Source organism: Hylobates moloch, unplaced genomic scaffold (genome assembly GCF_009828535.3).
Source record: "Hylobates moloch isolate HMO894 unplaced genomic scaffold, HMol_V3 SCAFFOLD_1, whole genome shotgun sequence".
Lineage (NCBI taxonomy): Eukaryota > Metazoa > Chordata > Mammalia > Primates > Hylobatidae > Hylobates > Hylobates moloch.
This window is the reverse complement of record NW_026652276.1, coordinates 183,914,088-183,939,442: the sequence shown is the minus strand read 5'-3', so window position 1 is coordinate 183,939,442 and position 25,355 is coordinate 183,914,088. Positions and strand designations below refer to the sequence as shown.

The 25,355-nt window shown below is 40.2% G+C and overlaps 1 protein-coding gene across 9 annotated transcripts in view; it reads left to right on the top strand.

Annotated features, from left to right (window-relative positions):
- The window catches only part of NAPEPLD (N-acyl phosphatidylethanolamine phospholipase D), a 48,877-nt gene extending 23,524 nt beyond the window's left edge, over positions 1-25,353 (top strand). For 4 of the 9 annotated variants that reach the window (XM_058425494.1, XM_058425515.1, XM_032761279.2 and 1 more), the window contains 3 exons: positions 6,308-6,954; positions 11,360-11,474; positions 22,906-25,353. In XM_058425494.1, the coding sequence (XP_058281477.1) occupies positions 6,308-6,954; positions 11,360-11,474; positions 22,906-23,031 (888 nt within the window). In that variant the 3' untranslated portion in view covers positions 23,032-25,353. Of the gene's footprint in view, positions 1-6,307; positions 6,955-9,159; positions 9,322-9,699; positions 10,776-11,359; positions 11,796-22,905 lie in introns of those variants that run through there. The other 5 variants (XM_058425518.1, XM_032761282.2, XM_058425523.1 and 2 more) reach the window with 5 other exon arrangements.
- Positions 25,354-25,355: the final 2 nt, after the last annotated feature.

Genomic DNA, 25,355 nt, shown 5'->3' with positions numbered 1-25,355 from the left:
AGAAGCAAAGAACTCAAAATTCATGCTTGGAGAAGTGCAGGTAGACCTGATTTCCTAAAGGCATCTAGGGTTTTTAATGACCACAGATAGCAAGCAAGCATGCAGCTTACCCCTTGATAGGGTCTCACTCTGTCACGCAAGCTGGAGTGCAGTAGCCCTTTGAGGCTCACTACAGCCTCAAACTCCCGGGATCTAGTGACCCTTAGCCTCCCAGTGGTTTTTGTACACAGCCTGATGGAGTTCATGGCAGAGAAGATTAATTAAACAATGTCTTTCAATTTTAATAAATTTCAGCAATTCAAAAAAAATTTACATTCTGAAAAATTTCCTCAAGAATTTGTTTCATTTTTATTTATTATTATTATTATTATTTTTTGAGACGGAGTCTCACTCTTTTTGCCCAGGCTGGAGTGCACTGGCGCCATCTTGGCTCACTGCAACCTCTGGCCTCCCGGGTTCAAGTGATTCTCCTGCCTCAGCCTTGCGAGTAGCTGGGACTATAGGCGCCTGCCACCACACCTGGCTAATTTTTTTTGTATTTTTAGTACAGACGGGGTTTCATCATGTTTGGCCAGGCTGGTCTCGAACTGCTGACCTCAGGTGATCCACCTGCCTTGGCTTCCCAAAGTGCTGGGATTACAGGCGTGAGCCACTGTGCCTGGCCCTATTTGTTTCATTTTTAAACCTTGTGTCTCATAGAGTCGTAGGGATGACTGAAAATGTCACCATATACAATTTTTTTATAAAACTAGAAAATATGAATACTCTGATTGCAACCATTCATAAAATAGAACTACAAGTACAGATCATAATGTTTTTTTTTGTTGTTTTTTTTTTTTTTTTTTTTTTTTGAGACGGAGTCTCGCTCTGTCGCCCAGGCTGGAGTGCAGTGGCGCAATCTCGGGTCACTGCAAGCTCCGCCTCCCGGGTTCACGCCATTCTCCTGCCTCAGCCTCTCCAAGTAGCTGGGACTACAGGCGCCCGCCACCACGCCCGGCTAATTTTTTGTATTTTTAGTAGAGACGGGGTTTCACCATGGTCTCGATCTCCTGACCTCGTGATCCGCCCGCCTCAGCCTCCCAAAGTGCTGGGATTACAAGCGTGAGCCACCGCGCCCAGCAAGTACAGATCATAATGTTAACAGTGGTTATAATATCTGCATGTTGATATAATGATGGCAACTATTTATATTTTTCTACATTTTCCATATATTAAGAGCATTTTCTCTTATAATCAAGGAGATTAAAAATACTAAGCCATTTTGATAGATCTTATACTCTTAGTACACATGGCAAAAATGTCAAACATTGGCATCAATAATTAATTAAATTGGAGTTATTTTGGTAACACATGTATCTTTATTCAGTGTTCACATATATCTTATAAATGTGAAAAAGAAAAATGTTATTTTTTAATTTAAAAAATCTGAGTTGCAAATTACAGTATAGGTAGTAAAGTTTTCTAAGATGGTGAAAATGTATCTTCAGTTGGAAGAAAAGTATTACCTTGTCTTCTTTAAAAGTGATATTTTAAAAACATGGTTTAAATGGATTTAAGTCACATCTTTCTTTTTTGTCTCATTAATACACACAAACACATACTCTTAAAATAGTAAGTATGTTAAGAAGATATGAGTTTCATTGTTTAATTTTAATGTAAGTTAGTATTTATGCCATTGAAGGAGCATGGCTTAGTGAAAGAGAGGTCTTTTGAGTCAGGAAGATCTAGATTTCACTCCTGATTGGATACTTACCTCTTGCATGACTTTGGCAAGTTTCTTAGTGACCCCAGTCTGCCTTGGTCTGGTCATCTGTAAAATGGCGATAATATTTGCTTCACAAATTTAGATGACACGGTATACCTAAAGCACCTTGCAAAGAGTAGCTATTGAATGAACGTCAGGATTTTTCCCTTTTCCCGAGCAAAGTAAAACATTAATTAGTGTACTGATTAATTATGAGTCTTGGGATTTTCCGTTTTGCAGCTTTCAAAAAGGAAGACCAGCCAAGAAAGTCTTGATCTAGCCATGAAAATGCCACGTGAGTGATTAGTTTCCTCAAGTAAACAAGAGTCCATCTTCTCCCCACCCCTTTTTCTATATGCTTTTTCTTTCTTCCTTTTTTTTTTTTTTTTTAAGATGGAGTTTTGCTCTTGTTGCCCAGGCTGGAGTGCAGTGGCGCGATCTTGGCTCACTGCAACCTTCGCCTCCTGGGTTCAAGCGATTCTCCTGCCTCAGCCTCCCTAGTAGCTGGGATTACAGGCATGCACCACCATGCCTGGCTAATTTTGTATTTTTAGTAGAGACAGGGTTTCTCCGTGTTGGTCAGGCTGGTCTCAAACTCCCGACCTCAGGTGATTCACCTGCCTTGGCCTCCCAAAGTGCTAGGATTACAGGTGTGAGCTACTGTGCCTGGTCTATTATTATTTTTAAATTATTATTTATTATTATTTTTAAATAGAGACAGGATCTCACTATGTTGCCCTGCTGGTCTCAAACTACTGGCCTCAAGCAGTCTTCTGGCCTAGGCCTTCTGAAGTGTTGGGATTACAGGCATGTACCACAGCACCAGCCTTAAACTTTTAAAAATAGTTGTATTAATATAATATAGGCTTCACATATTTAAAATGCATAATTTAATGAGTTTTGACATATGTATATACCCACGAAAAGATCACCACAATCAAGATAATGAACATACATATTATCCCCAAAAGTTTCCTTGTGTCCTTTTGAAATTCATATCCCCTTATTCTCCCAACCTGGACCCCAGGCTGTTACTTTTTAAGAAAACATGTTATTAAATGAGATTTAATGAGAGGAAGTATGGTTTACTACAGTGGGTCTGGCTGGGTGACCTTGCCTGAGTGCTATAACTTCCCTAATTCGTTGTGTTCTTACCTGTAGAATGGAACTGGTTTATAGGACCTACTTCCAGTGTTGTGGTCGTAGCCAGTAGCAGTTAGTACAGTGTCTAGCACATAATAAGCACTTCATAAACTGTAGCTATTGTTAATAGTATTTTGTTTTGTGTTATGCTAAAGTACTTGATACATTAGGTAGTTCATCATCATTATGTGCCCAATATGATGCCAAGTACGAGTACGTAGTAGGTACTCAGTTTATATTCATTCCATCTCCCTTTCCTCATTAATTCTGGATAAGTATACCTCTTGGCATATGTCATTGTTCACTAACCCTAACTACCAAATTTAAGAACTGATTGAAAGTTGACGTTCATTCATTTACTCATCCATTCAACAAATTTTGTTGAGCACATACTGTGTTTCATTAATCAAACCGAGCACTGAATGATTCCACCTTTCATAAGACATGGGATAAATTCTGTGTACATATAACCAGAATATCCAGAGGAGATGTGTGAATAGGAAGATATGGAAGTTGAGAGGCAAGAGTTAGTGCTTCCAGCTGTGGGACTCAAGAGATGGCCCGAAGGGATAAGGGGGAAGGTAATTTAACCTGAGAAATGGGATGAGTACCGTGCAGGGTTCTTGAGCTCAGTCTAGGAGTGGGAAGCAGTCTCCATGTAGGTGGGGCACAGCACATATGGAAGAGGAGCATGAAACAGCCAGAGAGAATTGGGGCAGTCCCTGGGCAGCTCACTGCTGGGCTGAGGAGGTGAGACAGACTTTGTCAGGCAATAGAGAGCCAGTGGAGATTTTGCAGCAGAGGAGACTTAAGTTATACCTTAAGTTGGCTGTTTTTGAGGTGGCTCTTGTGCATGGATTGAGTTGACAGGCAGATAGTTGAGCAATCTGGAGAGCTTTGAATGTCTGAATATTTCTTAGCATCTTAACTAGGTTAGTAGCTCCACGGAAATGCAAAAGATTGGTAGGATTGGTGCCTGGTTGGTTGTCAGGGTTGGAACTTGCTTGTTTTTTCTTTTGGACTACTTGTAGAGTGCTTATTATGTCCCAGCCACTCCTAATTCTATCCTCACAGGAATGAAGCATAGGTACAATTATTACACCCGTTTTCCAGATGAGGAAACTAAAGGTTGGAGTGGCTAAGAGAAACCTTTTTGTCCTCCACCTGTGCTGCTCCTTCTCTTCCTGTCCAGGCCTTCTTCCCATTCAGACTCACTCTCCCATTGACCTCTCAGTTTCCCTTCACCAGCATCTCCCCATCTGCCCTCTCTTGTCTGTGTCTACTGCTGTCTCCTTTGCTCAGGTCCTCATCTCTTCATATCCTGGCAACTGTTGTGACACTCTCCATGCCATCATTTGGACTCTAGAATTGTTTTATCTAAACATAATTGGGTCATGTCTGTGTGTATGTGTGTGTGTGCACGTGTGAGGGCAAAAAGATACTTCCTAGGCCGGGCATGGTGGCTCACACCTGTAATCCTAGCACTTTGGGAAGCAGATCGCTTCAGCCCAGGAGTTCGACGCCAGCCTGGGCAACATGGCAAAACCCACCCTGTCTCTACAAAAAAAAAAAAAGATGCTTCCTCATTGTCTTAGAGTGAAGCGTGACACTCAAGGCTCTTACTGTGTTCCCATCTTTATAGATTTAGTTTGTCCCCTGCCCTTAAACACCACATTCCTGTTTGGCTCTGTACCTTTGCTTGGGTAGTTTCTCTACCTGAAATGCCCTTCTTCCTTTTCTCTGCATCATGAGTTTCTCATCATTCTTCAGGAACTCACACAAGTCACTGTGTCTGTGATGCCTTTGGCAACTGGGCTCTTCATTCCTTCTTATCAGGCTATAACATGACCTGTATTTTAACTACTTATCCAGTACCACACCCTTTCAAAGTTGATTTAGTGGCAACTTACAAACATACATAAAGCAGTAAAAAAAGAAATGGATGAGGTATAGAATTACTATACCTAGCCAGTCTAGGAGCAAAACGGACTATTAGACTAGAAAAATAAAATAAAACCAAGAATAAAATTAATACAGAAATACGTTCCATCATGTGCTGCACATTGCTGCAGGTGGCCTCAGCTTTTCCTCTGAACTTCCTAGTTAAAGAGAGAAGTAGCATGAAATCTTAGGAGTTTTCCCAGTGACAGAAATGACAAAGCCAGGTGCTCTGGAGAAAGAGAGTTTTTCCTGAAACGAGATGGGAGAGAAATGTTTCTGGGGTAAGTAGGAAGGTGGAGGTGGTACCAAGTCTGCAGCCTGAACACATACATGGTGAGTTTCATGAGGTGGCTTCCTATGAGAGACCTCCATGCAGCTATATAGCATGGTACCAGAGCACAATTCAGTAAAAGAGCTTTATAAAAGCCAGGACTGTGATGCTGCAACCCTACAACTTTTTGTTGGCCTAGCTTAATCCAAGTATAAAATGTAGAGTAACCAAAGAGTAATACTCTTCATGCTTTGTTATAGTTATTGTTTTATATCCATTTACCGCCCCCCTTATCTCAGTGATCAGCTTCTCACAGGGAGGGATCATATTCACGTTGGTTTGATTAATGGTAGAAAATCAGAAAGGTAAGGAATGAGGAAAACAATTTATGACTGTGATTTGTCCAGGAATCATCACAGTGTTCCATTTTGAATTATAGGTACTCAGAAAGTGAGATTCAGGCCAGGCACAGTGGCTCATGCCTATAATACCAGCACTTTGGGAGGGCAAGACAGGATGATTGCTTGAGCCCAGGAGTTCAAGACCAATCTGGGCAACATAATGAGACCCTATCTCTACAAAAAATAAAAAATTAGCTGGATGTGGTAGTGCTGCGTGCCTGTGATCCCAGCTGAGAGGTTGAGGTGGGATGATCACTTGACCCTGGGAGGTTGTGGCTGTAGAGAGCTCTGATTATGCCACTGCACCCCAGCCTGGGTAACAGAGTGAGAGCTTAAAAAAAATATATATATATATATATAATATAACAGTTCATGTTCATGTCTGAGAGCCAAAGTACAATAATGGTCATAATTTTTCTGCTTTTAAGGCAGTTTTTAGCAGCAAATACATCAGCTGAGTAGAATGGCAATAGAAAAATGACTGCATCTGGGCCAGTCTACTTCTGGCACTACTGAAGAGAGCCTTTAAAAAATTAATACATTTAGCAGCACTCAAAAGTTTTAAATTTAATTTTCTCTTTTGCATTTGGGAGGAAGAAGATTACCATATTATCATGATTATTAAGTCAGATTCAGAAAGAAGTATGCATTTTCAAGAAAAAAGCAAAAGTGTAGCAAGTTTATTGAATGACTTTAGTTCTCTGAAAATAGCTCTTCTTGCCATTATTTAGGTCAAAATGTGGACTATGATGATATAATACTTTTTTTTCTAACTACTCTTTTGTCTTGCTTTCTTTATACATAAAGGAACTTGACAAAGAACTCCCAGTGCTTAAGCCGTATTTTATCACTAACCCTGAAGAAGCTGGAGTGAAGGAAGCTGGCTTAAGAGTCACATGGCTGGGACATGCCACAGTAATGGTGGAAATGGATGAGCTCATATTTCTCACGGATCCCATCTTTAGCTCTCGTGCTTCACCATCGCAGTACATGGGTCCAAAGCGATTTCGTCGTTCCCCGTGCACAATAAGTGAACTCCCTCCAATAGATGCGGTCCTTATCAGTCACAACCACTATGACCATCTGGACTACAATTCTGTCATTGCTTTGAATGAGCGATTTGGTAATGAGTTGAGATGGTTTGTGCCTTTGGGTCTCCTTGACTGGATGCAAAAATGTGGCTGTGAGAATGTGATTGAGTTGGACTGGTGGGAGGAGAATTGTGTCCCCGGACATGATAAGGTCACCTTTGTCTTTACACCTTCCCAGCACTGGTGTAAAAGGACTCTAATGGATGACAACAAGGTGCTTTGGGGCAGCTGGTCTGTCTTGGGGCCTTGGAATCGATTTTTTTTTGCAGGAGATACTGGTTATTGCCCTGCTTTTGAAGAGATAGGAAAAAGATTTGGACCTTTTGACCTTGCAGCTATTCCCATCGGAGCTTATGAACCAAGGTATGTGGAATTCCAAAGAAAACATTCCTGCTACATGATAAGTTAACTGAATTTAAAAGTAAAGCACTTATGATTTTTGTGACACTGTAATTTGTGATTTTGATGGTGGACTTTGTTATACATGATTGGGGTTTGGTAGGTCAGATTCAATTAGATTTTATTTTTAAATATTTTAAATTAAATATTTTTTAAATTGACAAGTAAAAATTGTGTATATGGTGTGCAACATGTTTTGATATATGTATGCATTGTGGAATGACTAAATCAAACTATTTTACATGTGCATTGTCTCACATACTTAGGTTTTTGTGGTGAGAATTAAAATATTTTAATTATAGTCGTATGAGTTAAAAAAATTACTCGAAATCAGGGATGATGTTACCATAAGAAAGGGATCAAGGTTTAAAGAATTACTATACCTAGCCAAAAGTTCACATACCATTCAACTAAACTGGTCAGCCAGTAATAAAACCTACTCTTGTTCTTTCACATGGAGAATACTTTCTTTATATAACCACTTTTTGCTCCATAACTTGAGTGCCCCAATCCCCTGTCCTATAGCTCTCCTACGTTTAGCAAAGAGAAAAAGCAAGGAGTTGGCTTATAGCATTAGTCCCTGGTGAGGGTTTTATTTCAGGGAAGTTTAACTTCGCTGGTGAAGTTAATCTGGTCATGATGTTGTTGTACTACTCACCACCCATCCTCCAACCTTGACATACTAATGACCTATTTCAGAGCAGCGAAAGGTCACACTCTCATTGGACACCTAGGAGACTCATCCACTGTCTTTGTTTTCCTTAATATTATCTGTTTAGGGAAAAGAGAAGTGATTTCAAAGAATTAAATTAGATTTCAGTCAACTCTGGTTTATATGTGCAAATAAAGAGAAAACAAAACACTAATAGTAACAAAGCAATGGATAATTTTAAAAATATTTTATTCTATAGTGCATGGACAGATACATACAAAAACATTTTGTTTAGGTAATTCCATAAGTGGAAGAACAAGTATTTCTCTAATACATAGATGAATTGAATGAATCTAATCTTTTGTTTTCATCTGATTTTGTTATTTGCTAAATTTTTACATTCACTAAAACCATTTTGTCCCTATTTTTATTTACTAATGCTTATTTATCCCTTTTTGTTTTTTGCTAGTTTCCTTATTTGGAGGGGCTAGATATTTTTACCCTTTTTTGGTTCTGGATAATTATTAAAATGATTACAAATCAGTATTGGCGCTTGAATTTTACTTTTCTAATTAAGTAGTTATAATTCTAATGAAACCTCTCAAAACCTGTCAACTTATATATTTTTAGAACTGTTACAAATCAGTTTTATATTTGTAACATAAAATTGGTCTTTACTCCATGTATGTTCCTTTTTTGGTTGGTTGTTTGAGATGGAGTCTCACTCTGTTGCCCAGGTTGGAGTGCAGTGGCGCGATCTCAGCTCACTGCAACCTCCGTCTCTGGGTTCAAGTGATTCTCCTGCCTCAACCTCCCAAGTAGCTGGGACTACAGGCGCCTGCCATCATGCCTGGCTAGTTTTTTTATGTGTGTTTTTAGTAGAGACAGGGTTTCACCATGTTGGCTAGACTGGTTTCGAACTCCTGACCTCAAGTGATCTGCCTGTCTTGGCCTCCCAAAGTGGTAGGATTACAGGCATGAGCCACCATGCCTGGCCTGATGTATGTTCTTAATAGATTAGAACATCTTTTATTTATTGTTATGAAAATAAGTTTTCATATGTAGTAATATATAAATTTGTCACATATATTTGTGATGATAAAATGTGTACAACCAAATTTACTCACATAATCCCCCTTTCCTGCTTGCATTGCAGGCAAACAGGAAACAACTAAGATGGGAAAAAGACAAGGAGGCTATTATTTGCCCTAAGAGAGTTAAACTGTGGTAGCCTCTAATGTGTAGTCTGTTTCTTCGGTTACTATTAACGGCTTTAGAAATAAGATATTGAATAACGCTTGAGAGTGCTCTATAAATTTAAGATGTTTACACCGAAAACAACTTGCAATAATATGCTTGGAATGTTTCATTCTTACTTTAGGGAATCTCCTGTCACCAGGTATTCTATCCAAGTCAGTTAAGATTTTAAGTTTTTATTTTAATCGTTATATCACAGTAAAAAATTTAAATCTGTTTCAGGTGGAAAGGAACATATCTATCCCTTTGATTTGCACTAGGATTTTAAAAAAATCAAGAGAGAAACACCAAAAACCGTTTTCATCTTTCCCTGAATTCCAAGAGTCAGGAGATATGGCAGAACAGTGCTGCTCTCATTTGCTGTTGAGGAGAACACAGTGGCTTTGTTTTCAGCCTTCTCTAGGACCCAGCAACTCCTAACAGTAAATATCTGTTGCAGATAGATAAACTTCTCCATGATGTCTTCTGTAAAGTGTGGAAGCTCCTGTGCTGAATCCATGTCTGTTGGTCTTCACTGTAGTGTTAGTTGTCTCTGGCAGACCAGGATGTAAATAATGTGAACACAGTGTTGTGTTTCCTCCGTGAAACTGATGGCTTGGAAGGCAAAGGATTTGCTTGTAGACAGTACACTTTCTCCATTATATCAGGAATAATACATCTTTCTTCTGAAAGTGTTGGTTTTGTTTACTCTTTTGGGAGAATTCTATGAAAGTAGATGATGTTCGCTATGCTTTCCTAAGCCTTGTCTTGTTTAATCCTCACAATACCCTCACATAATGGGGTAAATTTATATTTCACAGACAAAGAAATAGAAGCTCAGAGAATTTGAACAGACTTTCCAAAGGCATTCTAAGAACTGCAAGAGCTGGGATTCACACCCAAGCCTTCTGCCTCCTGAGCCCTTGCTCTTCCCAAGACATTAGGCAGCCTTTCATTATTTCCTTAATCATTTACACATTCGTCTGATCTTCTTGCCAAACCGAACACCTCATTGTTCAGTCTTATGATTAAATAAAATTTCTTGAATAGTAATTGGATATTTGGCTCCTGGTCTTTAAATTTTATGTACTAGTTTTTGTTTATTTTTGCTTTAGCAAGTTTTTACAAATTTGTATCAGCAGGACATACAAATTCTTTTGTAACTGGAGCTTTGGTTTTTATTTCTTTACCAATTATTCAGTTTCTTTGATTCATATCCAGGACTGTAAAATATCTACTTTTAAAAGTAACAGTGAGGCAGGACTTATTTCCCAGTCTCAATTGATACAGTAAAAAAACTGGCAGCTGGGCGCAGTGGCTCACGCCTGTGATCCCAGCACTTTGGGACATGGAGGCGGGTGGATCACAAGGTCAGGAGATCGGTACCATCCTGGCTATCACGGTGAAACCCCCTTCTCTACTAAAAATACAAAAATTAACCGGGAGAGGTGGCACGTGCCTATAGTCCCAGCTACTCGGGAGGTTGAGGCAGGAGAATCGCTTGAACCCAGGAGGCGGAGGTTACAGTGAACTGGGATCGCAGCACTGCACTCTAGCCTGGGCGACAGAGTGAGACTCAATCTCAGAAAAAAAAAAAGAAAAAGAAAAAACTGGCAAAAATCAGCAGATGGTGACAAAAGTGATCCCTAGCTGACCTCATTGCTCATTAGCCTAAGACACTCCCACTATCACCATGACAGTTTACAAATGCCATGGCAACAACCTAGAAGTTACTGCCCCCTTCCATGGCAATGACCAAGAAGTTACCACCCTATTCCTAGAAAGTTCTAAATAATCTGCCCTTCAATTTGCATTAACCCATTCCCTAATTTACATATAATTAAAAGTAGGTATAAGTGAGTGTAAATACAGTTGCCAACCCCTCATATGTTGCCAACTCTGAGTGCACTTACTGCCTATAACTTAGCACTGCTCCGCAAGGAGCAGTATCATTTAATAAAAATTGCTGGCCAACGCCACTGGCTTGCCCTTGAATTATAATTATTTCGTTTGTGAGGCCAAAAACCCTCCTGGGCTAAGCCTCAATTTTGGGGCTTGCCTCCCCTTCATCATCAGTAAGTTGTATCTTCAGATTGATCTAGTAAAATCAAAATATACATGAAACAAAAATCTCACTATTCAGAGGGGAGTTTGCTTGAGAATTATTTTATAGCAATTTGTGCAAAAAAGAATTTCGCTTGTTTTATTTTTCAGCAGAAAGTGTACTAAAGGAGATGGTTTTGCCTCCTGTGACTTACTCCTGTGCAGAATTTTACAATCTAGCCTTGACCTGGCCTTCAGACTTGGTTTCTAGCTGGCAGCTGGGCAGCTCCCCAAAATTGCATGTTTTATCCCAGTGGTTCTTAATTCTCAACATCCATAGTCCTGCGCAGAATCTTAAAGTTTGGTTAAGTGAAACAGATTTTAGAATTTAGTGTATATCTCAAAGGTCAGAATTAAGAAATTGCCATGTTTCATCAGGTGGTTTATGAAATACCAGCATGTAGACCCAGAAGAAGCTGTAAGGATTCACATTGATGTCCAAACAAAGAAATCTATGGCAATTCACTGGGGAACTTTTGCCTTAGCAAATGAGGTAAGTTTGATTGCGATAAAAATAACTTTGTGTGTTTGAACAATGATAGGATTCAGGCATCACCGTTCCTTAGTTTTCAGACCCAAGACTCTGGAATCAGATACTGCACAGTCATCACAGTCACTGCATGAATTAGGGTGGTAAATCATACTAATTAGTAGAACAATACACACATATACAGTCAGAAAAAAAAAAAAAAAACCTCATTGTGTTTTCTTTTGGCTTATTTCTGAAGTTAGTAAAGCTTGTATTTGTATAACCAAAAATCTGTATGTGGTCTGGAGAATAGAAAAGCAAGCCATCATATCTCACCCCTCAAGCAGGCTCTCATGCTAGCAGAAGATAGAAGTCATGTATGTGATACAGATGTTAGAAGGGGAAAGTGCTGTAATGTGGAACAGATGGGATGGTCTCAGAATCAGGATGTTTGCTGGTGGCAGGGGTCAGAGAGGGCTTGATGGAATAAGTGACATTTGAACTTGGCTCTGAGAGGGCAGTGAGGAAGGCATTTTCAGAGGAGGAAAGGGCAGAGCATGGGCTTGGAGGCAGCTAGTGTGGGGAATACTTGAATCAGTTCAGCAGGAGAGTGGAGGGCAATAGGGAGAAGGCTAGTGTGGAACTTTCTAGAAATATGTTCAGTAAACATTGACTCGGTATCTGCTATGTGCCAGGCATAGGGATAAATGTGTTTTTATTCCTAGATTAAAACAGAAGAGCTAATTTTTCCTTAAGGCAGATGGACCCTAGAACTCTGCCACTAGCCTGGGTTCTGGGATCAAGCAGAGGATAATATAAAACTTTCTCTCCTTTCCTGGATCCAAGGTCTTCTCTAAACAAAACTTAGAAATGTATGGTTAGGCCCAGCGCAGTGGCTCACACCTGTAATCCCAGCACTTTGGGAGGCTGAGGCAGGTGGATCACTTGAGGTCAGGAGTTCGAGACCAGCCTGGCCAACATGGTGAAACCCCATCTCTACTAAAAATGCAAAAAAAAATTAGCCAGGCTTGATGGTGCATGCCTGTAATCCCAGCTACTTGGGAGGCTGAGGCAGGAGAACCGCTTGAACCCGGGAAGTGGAGTTTGCAGTAAGTCGAGATCGTGCCACTGCACTCCAGCCTGGGCAAAAGAGTGAGATTTGGCTGGGCACCTGTGGCTCACACCTGTAATGCCAGCACTTTGGGAGTCTGAGGCGGGTGGATCACCTGAGGTCAGGAGTTTGAGACCAGCCTGTCCAACATGATGAAAACCCATCTCTACTAAAATTAGCCGGGCGTGGTGGCAGTCGCCTATAATCCCAGCTACTCGGGAGGCTGAGGCAGGAGAATAACTTGAACCTGGGAGACAGAGGTTGCAGTGAGCCGAGATCGCGGCACTTCCTACCATCCTGGGTGAAAGAGCGAAACTCTGTGTCGAAAAAAAAAAAAAGTGAGACTCTGTCTTTAAAAAAAAAAAAGTGTGGTTAGGACTTGGCTTCTTTACTTTCTGTGGCATCTTCCACATCCCAGAGCCTCTCTGCAGGAACCCAGTGTTTTCTTGTGGTTTTAGTTACTTCTCTGTCTCATTTATGGCCTGCCCTCTCCCAAAGAGGCAGTGTGTTCCAAAATTACCTAGTACACTGCCTGCCCATTCCCCCACTTCCTCACTCCCTAATCAAAATTCCCATGCCATGAGGCAGCAACCCTGAGCCACAATGCAGCAATTCTTAGCCACTGTTGGGAGAAGGAATAGAATAATGACTAACCATAGGGTTGGGGGGAGGATAAATGAGAATATAAATGTGGGTGTGTGGGTGTGTATTTGGAGAAGGAAGAAGTTTGAGACTGGTTTCCAGTGCCATACCACTATATTTAGTGACAATTTCTTATTCCATCTATGTATGTGTGCATGTACGCACATATTCCATATGTATATTCCATATGTATGTGACTTCGATGAAGTAATGGTATTTTATTAAACCTATGCAAAGAAAGGAATCAAGGTTGACTCCTAGATTTTTAGCTTCAATAGCTGGTTAGACAGTTGTGCTCTTTACTGAGATGGGGAAGATGAGAGAGGATTAAAAAACCTGTCTTCGAGAATTACTGTGTTATTCAGCCTTCGAGAATTATTCCTGTTATAAACCTAACCTCCATCTTTATTTTCTTAATGAGAATGTTAATAAAAACTCATTTAGCTTTCAGCAATTTGGAATTTGTTCATGTTTTGATGTTGAATAAACCTCATAACTATGAGTTAGTTGAATTATAAAGCAGATATAATCTTCAGAGAGGATATGTTACCCATTACTTTTTTTTTTTTAATTATACTTTAAGTTCTGGGATACACGTGCAGAACGTACAGATTTGTTACATAGGCATACACGTACCATGGTGGTTTGCTGCACCCATCAACCCGTCATCTACATTAGGTATTTCTCCTAATGCTATCCCTCCCCTAGCCCCCCACCCCCTGACAGGCCCCAGTGTGTGATGGTCCCCTCTCTGTGTCCATGTGTTCTCATTGTTCAACTCCGACTTATGAGTGAGAACATGTGGTGTTTGGTTTTCTGTTCTTGTGTTAGTTTGCTGAGAATGATGGTTTTCAGCTTCATCCATGTCCCTGCAAAGGACATGAACTCATCCTTTTTTATGGCTGCAGAGTATTCCATGGTGTATATGTGCCACATTTTCTTTATCCAGTCTATCACTGATGGGCATTTGGGTTGGTTCCAAGTCTTTGCTATTGTGAACAGTGCCTCAGTAAACATACATGTGCATGTGTCTTTATAGTAGAATGATTTATAATCCTTTGGGTATATACCCAGTGATGGGATTGTTGCGTCAAATGGTATTTCTAGTTCCAGATCCTTGAGGAATCGCCACAGTGTCTTCCACAATGGTTGAACTAATTTACACTCCTACCAACAGCGTAAAAGCATTCCTATTTCTCCACATCTACTCTAGCATCTGTTGTTTCCTGACTTTTTAATGATCACTATTCTAACTGGCATAAGATGGTATCTCAATATGGGTTTGATTTGCATTTCTCTAATGACCAGTGATGATGAGCTTTTTTTTTTTTCGTATGTTTGTTGGCTGCATAAATGTCTTCTTTTGAGAAGTGTCTGTTCATATCCTTTGCCCACTTTTTGATGGGGTTGTTTTTTTCTTGTAAATTTGTTTAAGTTCTTTGTAGATTTTGGTTATTGGCCCTTTGTCAGATGGATAGATTGCAAAAATTTTCTCCCATTCTGTAGGCTGCCTGTTCATTCTGCTGATAGTTTGTTTTGCTGTGCAGAAGCTCTTTAGTTTAATTAGATCCCATTTGTCTATTTTGGCTTTTGTTGCCATTGCTTTTGGTATTTTAGTCATGAAGTCTTTGCCCATGCCGATATCCTGAATGGTATTGCCTGGGTTTTCTTCTAGGGTTTTTATGGTTTTAGGTCTTAACATTTAAGTCTTTAATCCATCTTGAGTTAATTTTTGTATAAGGTGTAAGGAAGGGATCCAGTTCCAGCTCTCTGCGTATGGCTAGCCAGTTTTCTGAACACCATTTATTAAATAGGGAATCCTTTCCCCATTTCTTGTATTTGTCAGGTTTGTCAAAGATCAGATGGTTGTAAATGTGTGGTGTTATTTCTGAGGCCTCTGTTCTGTTCCATTCGTCTATATATCTGTTTTGGTACCAGTACCATGCTGTTTTTGTTACTGTAGCCTTGTAGTATAGTTTGAAGTCAGGTAGCATGATGCCACCAGCTTTGTTCTTTTTGCTTAGGATTGTCTTGGCTATGTGGGCTCTTTTTTTGTTCCATATGAAATTTAAAGTAGTTTTTTCCAGTTCTGTGAAGAAAGTCAATGTTAGCTTGATGGAGGTAGCATTGAATCTATAAATTACTTTGGGCAGTATGACCATTTTCACAATATTCTTCCCATCCATGAGCATGGAATGTTTTTCCATTTGTTTGTGTCCTCTCTTATTTCCTTGAGCAGTGGTTTGTAGTTCTTCTTGAAGAGGTCCTTCACATCCCTTGTAAGTTGTATTCCTAGGTATTTTATTCTCTTTGTAGCAATTGAGAATGGGAGTCACTCATGATTTGACTCTTTGTCTGTTATTGGTGTATAAGAATGCTTGTGATTTTTGATTCTGTATAGGACTGTTTGTGATACATTGATTTTTGTATCCTAAGACTTTGCTGAAGTTGCTTATCAGCTTAAGGAGATTTGGGGTTGAGACGATGGGTTTTTCTAAATATACAATTATGTCATCTGCAAACAGAGACAATTTGACTTCCTCTTTTCCTAATTGAATACCCTTTATTTCTTTCTCTTGCCTGATTGCCCTGGCCAGAACTTCCAATACTATGTTGAATAGGAGTGGTGAGAGAGGGCATCCTTGTCTTGTGCCAGTTTTCAAAGGGAATGCTTCCAGTTTTTGCCCATTTAGTATGATATTGGTTGTGGGTTTGTCATAAATAGCTCTTATTATTTTGAGATATGTTCCATTAATACCTAGCTTATTGAATAACTTGAAGGGCTGTTGAATTTTGTCAAGGCCTTTTCTGCATCTATTGAGACAATCATGTGGTTTTTCTCATTGGTTCTGTTTATGTGATGGATTACGTTTATTGATTTGTTCATGTTGAACCAGCCTTGCATCCCAGGGATGAAGCTGACTTGATCCTGGTGGATAAGCTTTTTGATGTGCTGCTGGGTTCGGTTTGCCATTATTGAGGATTTTTGCATCGATGTTCATCAGGGATATTGGCCTGAAATTTTCTCTTTTTTGTGTGTGTGTCTCTGCCAGGTTTTGGTATCTCTGCCAGGTTTTGGTATCAGGATGTGGTATCAGGATGATGCTGGCCTCATAAAACGAGTTAGGGAGGATTCCCTCTTTTTCTATTGTTTGGAATAGTTTTAGAAGGAATGGTATCAGCTCCTCGTTGTACCTCTGGTAGAATTTGGCTGTGAATCTGTCTGGTCCTGGACTTTTTTTGGTTGGTAGGCTATTAATTGCTGCCTTAATTTCAGAACTTGTTATTGGCCTATTCAGGAATTTGACTTCTTCCTGGTTTAGTCTTAGGATGGTGTATGTGTCCAGGAGTTTATCCATTTCTTCTAGATTTTCTACTTTATTTGCGTAGAGGTGTTGATAGTATTCTCTGATGGTAGTTTGTATTTCTGTGGGATCAGTGGTGATATCTCCTGTATCATTTTTTATTGCATCTATTTGATTCTTCTCTCTTTTGTTCTTCATTAGTCTGGCTAATGAATCCAGCTCCTGGATTCATTGATTTTTTGAAGGATTTTTCATGTCTCTATCTCCTTCAGTTCTGCTCTGATCTTAGTTATTTCTTGTCTTCTGCTCGCTTTTGAGTTTGTTTGCTCTTGCTTCTCTAGTTTAGTTGTGATGTTAGGGTGTCAATTTTAGATCTTTCCCACTTTCTCTTGTGGGCATTTAATACTATAAATTTCCCTGTACACACTGCCTTAAATGTGTCCCAGAGATTCTGGTACATTGTGTCTTTGTCCTCATTGGTTTCAAAGAACATCTTTATTTCTGCCTGAGTTTCGTTATTTACCCATAGTCATTCAGGAGCAGGTTGTTCAGGAGCAGGTTTTTCAGTTTCCATGGAGTTGTGTGGTTTTGAGTGAGTTTCTTAATCCTGAGTTCTAATTTGATTGCACTGTGGTCTGACAGACTGTTATGATTTCCTTTCTTTTGCATTTGATGAGGAGTGTTTTACTTCCAATTATGTGGTCAGTTTTAGAATAAGCATGATGTGGATCTGAGAAGAATGTATATTCTGTTGATTTGGGGGTGGAGAGTTCTGTAGATGTCTGTTAGGTCTGCTTGGTCCAGAGCTGAGCTCAATTCTTGGATATCCTTGTTAATTTTCTGTCTCGTTGATCTGTCTAATATTGACAGTGCAGTGTTAAAGTCTTCCACTATTATGGTGTCGGAGTCTAAGTCTCTTTGTAGGTCTCCTAAGAACTTGCTTTATGAATCTGGGTGCTCCTGTATTGGGTGCATATATATTTAGGATAGTTAGCTCTTGTTGCATTGATCCCTTTACCATTATGTAATGCCCTTCTTTGTCTCTTTTGATCTTTATTGGTTTAAAGTCTGTTTTATCAGAGACTAGGATTACAACCCCTGCTTTTTTTTTGCTTTCCATTTGCTTGGTAAATATTCCTCCATCCCTTTATTTTGAGCCTATGTGTGTCTTTTCACGAGATGGGTCTCCTGAATACAGCACACTGATGGGTCTTGACTCTTTATCCAATTTGCCAGTCTGTGTCTTTTAATTGGGGCATTAACCCATTTACATTTAAGGTTAATATTGTTATGTGTGAATTTGATCCTGTCATTATGATGCTAGCTGGTTATTTTGCTTGTTAGTTAATGCAGTTTATTCATAGTGTTGATGGTCTTTGCAATTTGGTATGTTTTTGCAGTGGCTTATACTGCTTGTTCCTTTCCATGTTTAGTGCTTATTTCAGGAGCTCTTGTAAGGCAGGCCTGGTAGTGACAAAAATCTCTCAGCATTTGCTTGTCTGTAAAGGATTTTATTTTGCCTTTGCTTTGAAGCTTAGTTTGTCTGTATATGAAATTCTGGGTTGAAAATTCTTTTAAGAATGTTGAGCTGGGCCTGGTGGCTCAAGCCTGTAATCCCAGCACTTTGGGAGGCTGAGGCAGGCAGATCATGAGGTCAGGAGTTCGAGACCAGCCTGACCAACATGGTGAAACCCCATCTCTACTAAAAATGCAAAAATTAACTGGGCGTTGTGGTGCATGCCTGTGATCCCAGCTACTCAGGAGGCTGAGGCTGGAGAACTGCTTGAACCCGGGAGGTGGAGGTTGCAGTGAGCTGAGATTGCACTACTGCACTCCAGCCTGGGTGACAGAGCGAGACTCCATCTCAAAAAAAAGAATGTTGAATATTAGTCCCTACTCTCTTCTGGGCTTGTAGAGTTTCTGCTGAGAGATCCGGTGTTAGTCTGATGGGCTTCCCTTTATGGGTAACCTGAAGTTTCTCTCTGGTTGCCCTTTACATTTGTTCCTTCATTTCATGCTTTATGAATCTGATGATTATGTGTCTTGAGGTTGCTCTTCTTGAGGAGTATCTTTGTGTTCTCTGTATTTCCTGAATTTGAATGTTGGCCTGCCTTGCTAGGTTGGGGAAGTTCTCCTGGATAATATTCTGAAGAGTGTTTTCCAACTTGGTTTCATTCTCCCCATCACTTTCAGGTACACCAATCAAGTGTAGATTTGGTCTTTTCACATAGTCCCATATTTCTTGGAGTCTTTGTTCATTTCTTTTCACTCTTTTTTCTCTAATCTTGTCTTCTTGCTTTAATTCATTGAGTTGATCTTCAATCTCTGATATCCTTTCTTCTGCTTGATCGATTCAGCTATTGATACTGTGTATGCTTAATGAAGTTCTCTTGCTGTGTTTTTCAGCTCCATCAGGTCATTTATGTTCTTCTCTAAACTGGTTATTCTAGTTAGCAATCCGTCTAACCTTTTTTCAAGGTTCTTAGCTTCCTTGCATTGGGTTAGAATACGCTCCTTTAGCTCGGAGGGGTTTGTTATTACCCACCTTCTGAAGCCTATTTCTGTCAATTCATCAAACTCATTCTCTGACCAGTTTTCTTCCCTTGCTGGTGAGGAGTTGTGATCCTTTGAAGGAGAGGAGGTGTTCTGGTTTTTGGAGTTTTCAGCCTTTTTGTGCTGGTTTCTCCCCATCTTTGTGGATTTATCTACCCTTGGTCTTTGATGTTGGTGACCTTCAGATGGGCTCTATGAGTGGACGTCCTTTTTGTTGATGCTGATACTGTTCCTTTCTGTTTGTTAGTTTTCCTTCTTACAGGCCCCTGTGCTGCAGGTCTGCTGGAGTTTGCTGAAGGTCCACTCCAGACCCTGTTTTCCTGGGTATCAACAGCGAAGGCTGCAGAACAGCAAAGATTGCTGCCTGTTTCTTCCTCTGCAAGCTTTGTCCCAGAAGGGCACCTGTCAGATGCCAGCCAGAGGTCTCCTGTATGAGGTGTCTCCCAGCCAGGATACACAGGGGTCAGGGACCCACTTGAGGAGGCAGTCTGTCCCTTATCAGAGCTCGAACACTGTGCTGGGAGAACCACTGCTCTTTTCAGAGCTATCAGGCAGGGACGTTTAAGTCTGCTGAAACTGCGCCCACAGCACCCCTTCCCCCAGTTGCTCTGTCCCAGGGAGATGGGAGTTTTATCTATAAGTCCCTGACTGGGGTGCTGCCTTTTTTTTTTTAGAGATGCCCTGCCCAGAGAGGAGAAGTCTAGAGAGGCAGTCTGGCTGCAGCGGCCTTGCTGAGCTGCGGTGGGCTCTGCTCACTTTGAACTTCCCAGCGTCTTTGTTTACACTGTGAGGGGAAAACCACCTACTCAAGCTTCAGCAATGGCGGACACCCCTCCCCCTACCAAGCTCAAGCGTCCCAGGTCAGGGTCAGACTGCTGTGCTGGCAGCGAAAATTTCAAGCCAGTGGATCTTAGCTTGCTGGGCTCTGTGGGGGTGGGCCCCGCTGAGCCAGACCACTTGGCTCCATGGCTTCAGCCCCCTTTCCAGGGGAGTGAACAGTTTTGTTTTGCTGGCATTACAGGTGCCACTGGGGTATGAAAAAACAAAACAAAACTCCTGCAGCTAGTTTGGTGTCTGCCGAAATTGCCAACCAGTTTTGTGCTTGAAACCCAGGGCCCTGGTGGGGCAGGCACTAGAGGTAATCTCCTGGTCTGCTGGTTAGGAAGACCATTGGAAAAGTGCAGTAACTGGGCTGGAGTGCACTGTTCCTCCCGGTACAGTCTCTCACAGCTTTCCTTGGGTAGGGGAGAGAATTCCCCAACCCCTTGTGCTTCCCAGATGAGGCAATGCCCCACCCTGCTTTGGGTGCCTCACCCTCGGTGGGCTGCACCCACTATCTAACCAGCCCTAATGAGATGGACCAGGTACCTCAGTTGGAAATGCAGAAATCACCCACCTTCTGTGTCGATCTCACTGGGAGATGCAGACCAGAGCTGTTCCTATTCGGCAATCTTTTTTTTTTTTTTTTTGAGATGGGAGTCTTGTTCTGTTGCCCAGGCTGGAGTGCAGTGGCACAATCTCAGCTCACTGCAACCTCTGCTGCCCAGGTTCAAGCAATTCTCCTGTCTCAGCCTCCCAAATAGCTGGGATTACAGGTGCCAGCCACTATGCCTGGCCAATTTTTGTATTTTTAGTAGAGACGGGGTTTTGCCATGTTGGCCAGGCGGGTCTCAAACTCCTGACCTCAGGTGATCCGCCCGCCTCAGCCTTAACTGGCATGAGCCACTGCACCCAGCCAGTTACCCATGACTTCTAAACACTTTAACATTCTTTGCATATATGCTATTATAGTAGCTGCCTCATGTAATATAAGCAGATTAACTTGGCAATACTCTAAAATTGCATATATGGCAACATCTAATTTATCTAGGGAATGATGAGTGGATTTCCTACATATATTTAAGCACTAAAACTTAAATTACTAGTTTTGATGGAAACGAATTTCAAGCATTATATAATATGTACATTGCCTTTCAAGTAAGCAGGGTCTTTACTTTGAATATATTCTATTGTTGTATATCATGAAACTGACCCCTTTAGGAATTCACAAGTTGTATGTGGCTAGCTGCCTAGACCCTAATGGATCCAGAGTGCTCGGAGTCTTCTGCTTTTCCCACTTACTCATCTTGATCTCTGATCTACTGTCTTGCTTTATACATAGTTGTTTTGTCCCATGGTTATGGGGCATTTTTATCTCCCTTCTGGACTAAAGTGCTTGGACTGTGAGCTCTCAGTCACTCAGAAGCCTTTCAGACCTACCTCCAGGGTTATCTTCCAGATGGTTGAAACAGCGAAGAGTTGATCTGTGAAGAAACTCAGAAAGATACTGCTAAATCTAGGCAGATTAAAGACAGAGGGTCTACTGCCAACTCTAACATATCAGAATTCTCACTAAATCCACACATCGCCCTCTACACTAAAGTTATAGCTTAGCAAATAAGTTACTGATGTAAGGTGATTCTGTGTGTATTGTTAGCCCAGACTTGTACAGCATTGGAGAAAGAGAATTTAACAAAAGAAGTTATTTTTCAATGGGAAAAAAGCTCATCATTTTGAAATCTCTTAAAATAATTTAGGAAATTATTTCAGGGGAAATTTCTTGACTTAGGGTATAAAGTTAAATTTTATTGGTAATATAATTAGTGATCTTTTTTCCTTTATATATAAAATAGACTGAAAGTAAATTCCTGTTACCAACTATCCATTACTAAGGGGTTAGCTCTAGGAATACTGGATAACCAACATACAGTTAAAACCAAACTTACTCAGTTGTCAGTTGAAAGGTATCCTTTATCTTTAAACATAGCCATAAAACCTGGAACTGAGCAAGGGGGAAAAGGATGACCTGTGTGTGGCCAATAACTGTTACCAAATCTGTGCATTTAAGGACTCAGGAAACTTACCTGGTTTTACTTGCACATCATTGGCTGTCCCTTCTTATTCTCTGTTGCTAGTCCCTCCTCTCCGCTTGCTCTGAACAGTGCGTGCCGTAGGAGTCAGTCCATGGACCTCTTCTCTTCTGTAGTTGGTTTCTCCCTTGGGAATCACATCCAGTCTTATGGCTTCAAATACCACCTATCTGCTGTTCCTCTCTAGCTCAGATATTTTTCTTCTGTAATCCACATTTATATATCCAACTGTCTCCTTCACATCTCCACTTGGATATCCATTAGGTACCTAGAACTAAAGTCTGAAATTAAACTTTCTCATCTTCCCTCAAGCTTTTCAAACATCTCAGTAAAGGGTGACTCCCATTTAGCAATTACTCGGCAAAATCTTGACTCCTCTTTGCCACACACAGCTCAACCTTCATATTCTCTGGGCTCTTCTTTCATTCTGTAGACTGTGGTTTCTGCATGTGACTAGACTTTTTGAGGATAACCCTTCAGCAAAACAATTCGCTCTAGCATTTGGTACACACACACACACACACACACACACACACACCATAATTTGATTTCTATATTTTTCAAAAATGTTGGTAACATGTAATTCTCTAATAACATCATCTTTGGCACTGATTCCATCTAGATTGGAATTCCATTTGGTGAAACTGTGATGATTGCATGCAATCCAGTGATGTTCAAAGTAAGATAGCACCAAATTTGACATACATGGTGTTGGCATGGTTTCTATCCAACCAAATACCTTTCTGTTGACTTAATTGATGACTCAAAACTGTATTAGAAAATGTATAGACCCATTTGCTAATGCTTCAATTAAAAGAAAGGGCCTTATTCTAACTAGGCATCTGTTGGTTATTTCAGTTTGAACTGTTATTTGGAAAATCTCCCAAATATATGTATAATCTTTTTCTATTTTTCTTCTTTCTACCTTTGGCCAGCATTACTTAGAGCCTCCAGTGAAGCTGAATGAAGCTCTAGAGAGATATGGACTTAACGCTGAAGATTTTTTTGTCTTGAAGCATGGAGAATCAAGATACCTAAATACTGATGATGAAAACTTTTAATAAATGTGAGCACAGGCACTCTTAATGAAAAAGGCATCATCTGATATAAGTTTAAAAACAAATGAAAAGACTTAGAAATTCATGAATATTGTGATTATTTTACATTTGGAAACAACTTCTGCAAGTTTATGTTTTATGTTTTGTGTAATAACTTGCTTCCTAATATGATCAGCTCACGTACACTATGAGGGGGTTCAGGGGTGGGTCATTTAAATAATGAATTGGCTAATGTGGATTTTAAATCTCATATCATGATATAAGCACTGCAATGGAAATGTTTTTACTAAAGCATTATACTTTTGTGGTACTAGAATTTCCTGAGGTGAAAAACTGATACTGAAGACTCATTTTTCTTTTTTCCATTCTTCAGGACCTTCGGCAAGGTGAGTCAAGGCTGTCTACCTACGTAGATTTTTTTCAGAGGCCTACAAATACAAGTATCTTTCTTATATGCACCTTATAATAAATGATGAAATTCAGTCCAACATGCTTATTATAAACATAGCAATTCTTCCTCTATCAAATTAGCTTATATGCCAAATATTAAATATGGTTTATTTCGGTAAGCATAAAAACATAGGGGCTATCATTTTTAAAGACTTGATTTTTTCTATTGTGGTAAAATATATAAATACATATTTGCCATTTTAAACATTTACTATTTTAACCATTTTGAAGTGTACAGTTCTTTCGCATTAATGCACCCATGACCACCATTCACTTAAAATTTTTTTTTTTTTTTTTTGAGACGGAGTCTCGCTCTGTCGCCCAGGCTGGAGTGCAGTGGCGCAATCTCGGCTCACTGCAAGCTCCGCCTCCCGGGTTCACGCCATTCTCCTGCCTCAGCCTCTCCGAGTAGCTGGGACTACAGGCACCCACCACCACGCCCGGCTAATCTTTTGTATTTTTAGTAGAGACGGGGTTTCACCGTGGTCTCGATCTCCTGACCTTGTGATCCGCCCGCCTCGGCCTCCCAAAGTGCTGGGATTACAAGCGTGAGCCACCGCGCCCGGCCTAAATTTTTAAAAGAGAGAACAGTATATTCTTTTCCTAGAGCCTTCAGATGAGAGGGAACAGTATATTGTATTGCACGTCTACAATTCCCAAAAGACCTCTTACTTTGGGAGGCCAAGGTGGGTGGATCACTTGAACCCAGGAGTTTGACATCAGCCTGGGCAACATGGTGACCTCCTGTCTCTCTCGGAAAAAAAAAAAAAAAGAAAAAGCCGGGTGAGGTGGTGGTGTGTACCTGTAGTCACAGGTACTTGGGAGGCTGAGGTGGGAGGATCACTTGAGCCCAGGAGGTAGAGGCTGCAGTGAGCTGTGATCGTACCACTGCACTCCAGCCTGGGTGACAAAATGAGACCCTATCTCAAAAGAATGCCCTCTTCTTAGCTGAGCAGAGGAAGGGAAGGAGTGTGGCTATGAGAATATGATTTATGCCATTTTCTGTTTTTAAATCTAGAAGATCTTCTAAGCACAAATATAGCTACAATGAAATATTTTACAGACAAAATGTTAATCGACCATATACTTTGAATTAAATTTGTTTTTAATTTTCTCTACATTTTTCCTAGAGTCTCTTAGCTCTAAATATTATCAATCAGATTTATAATTTTTTTACCTGATTCAGATGTCTTATATTTTTATATTAAATCAACCTTAAGCATGATTCTTTTGGTAAGCCAGTATGAATACCAGTGGGGGGAGAAAAAAAAAGTCAGTTGACATAAGATTTAGTCCTAATAAGGACTTTGTATTCACTTGATTATTCTGACCCTTCCTAAGGGAGGGAGTTGGATTAGATACCACTGGAGGCCCATTCTGTATTCCTAATCCAGTCTCAGCACTTTATTCCTACAAAATAATCAAAATAGGTTTTCTACACCAAATGCTACCCAGACAGTGCTCTATAATTTGCACATGTGTATGTGTGGTGCCACGTTATCCACTAAATCTTAACTTTTACCCTGCTTTCATCATGGATTTTTTGTGTAACCTGAAACAAGTCACCAATGCTCACTGTGCCTGTTTCCTCATTTGCAGCAAGAGGATAATTCCGACCTACCTCTGAAAAATGTGTAGAATAAATGAGTTTTTAAAGCACTTTAGAAAATATAAAGGAGAAAATGATTTCTTAAGATATCACTGCCTAATATAGACAGGTATATTTGAAAGCTAAATACACGTTAATGCTTTTGATAATGTATTGTTCCTGTTGCAAATTTAAGCATTATATGTTAGGAGACTAAACATTGAAAACTTTATTTCACTGATTTTTAAACTGGAGTAATAGCCTAAATAAGTATAAATAATCTTTATCA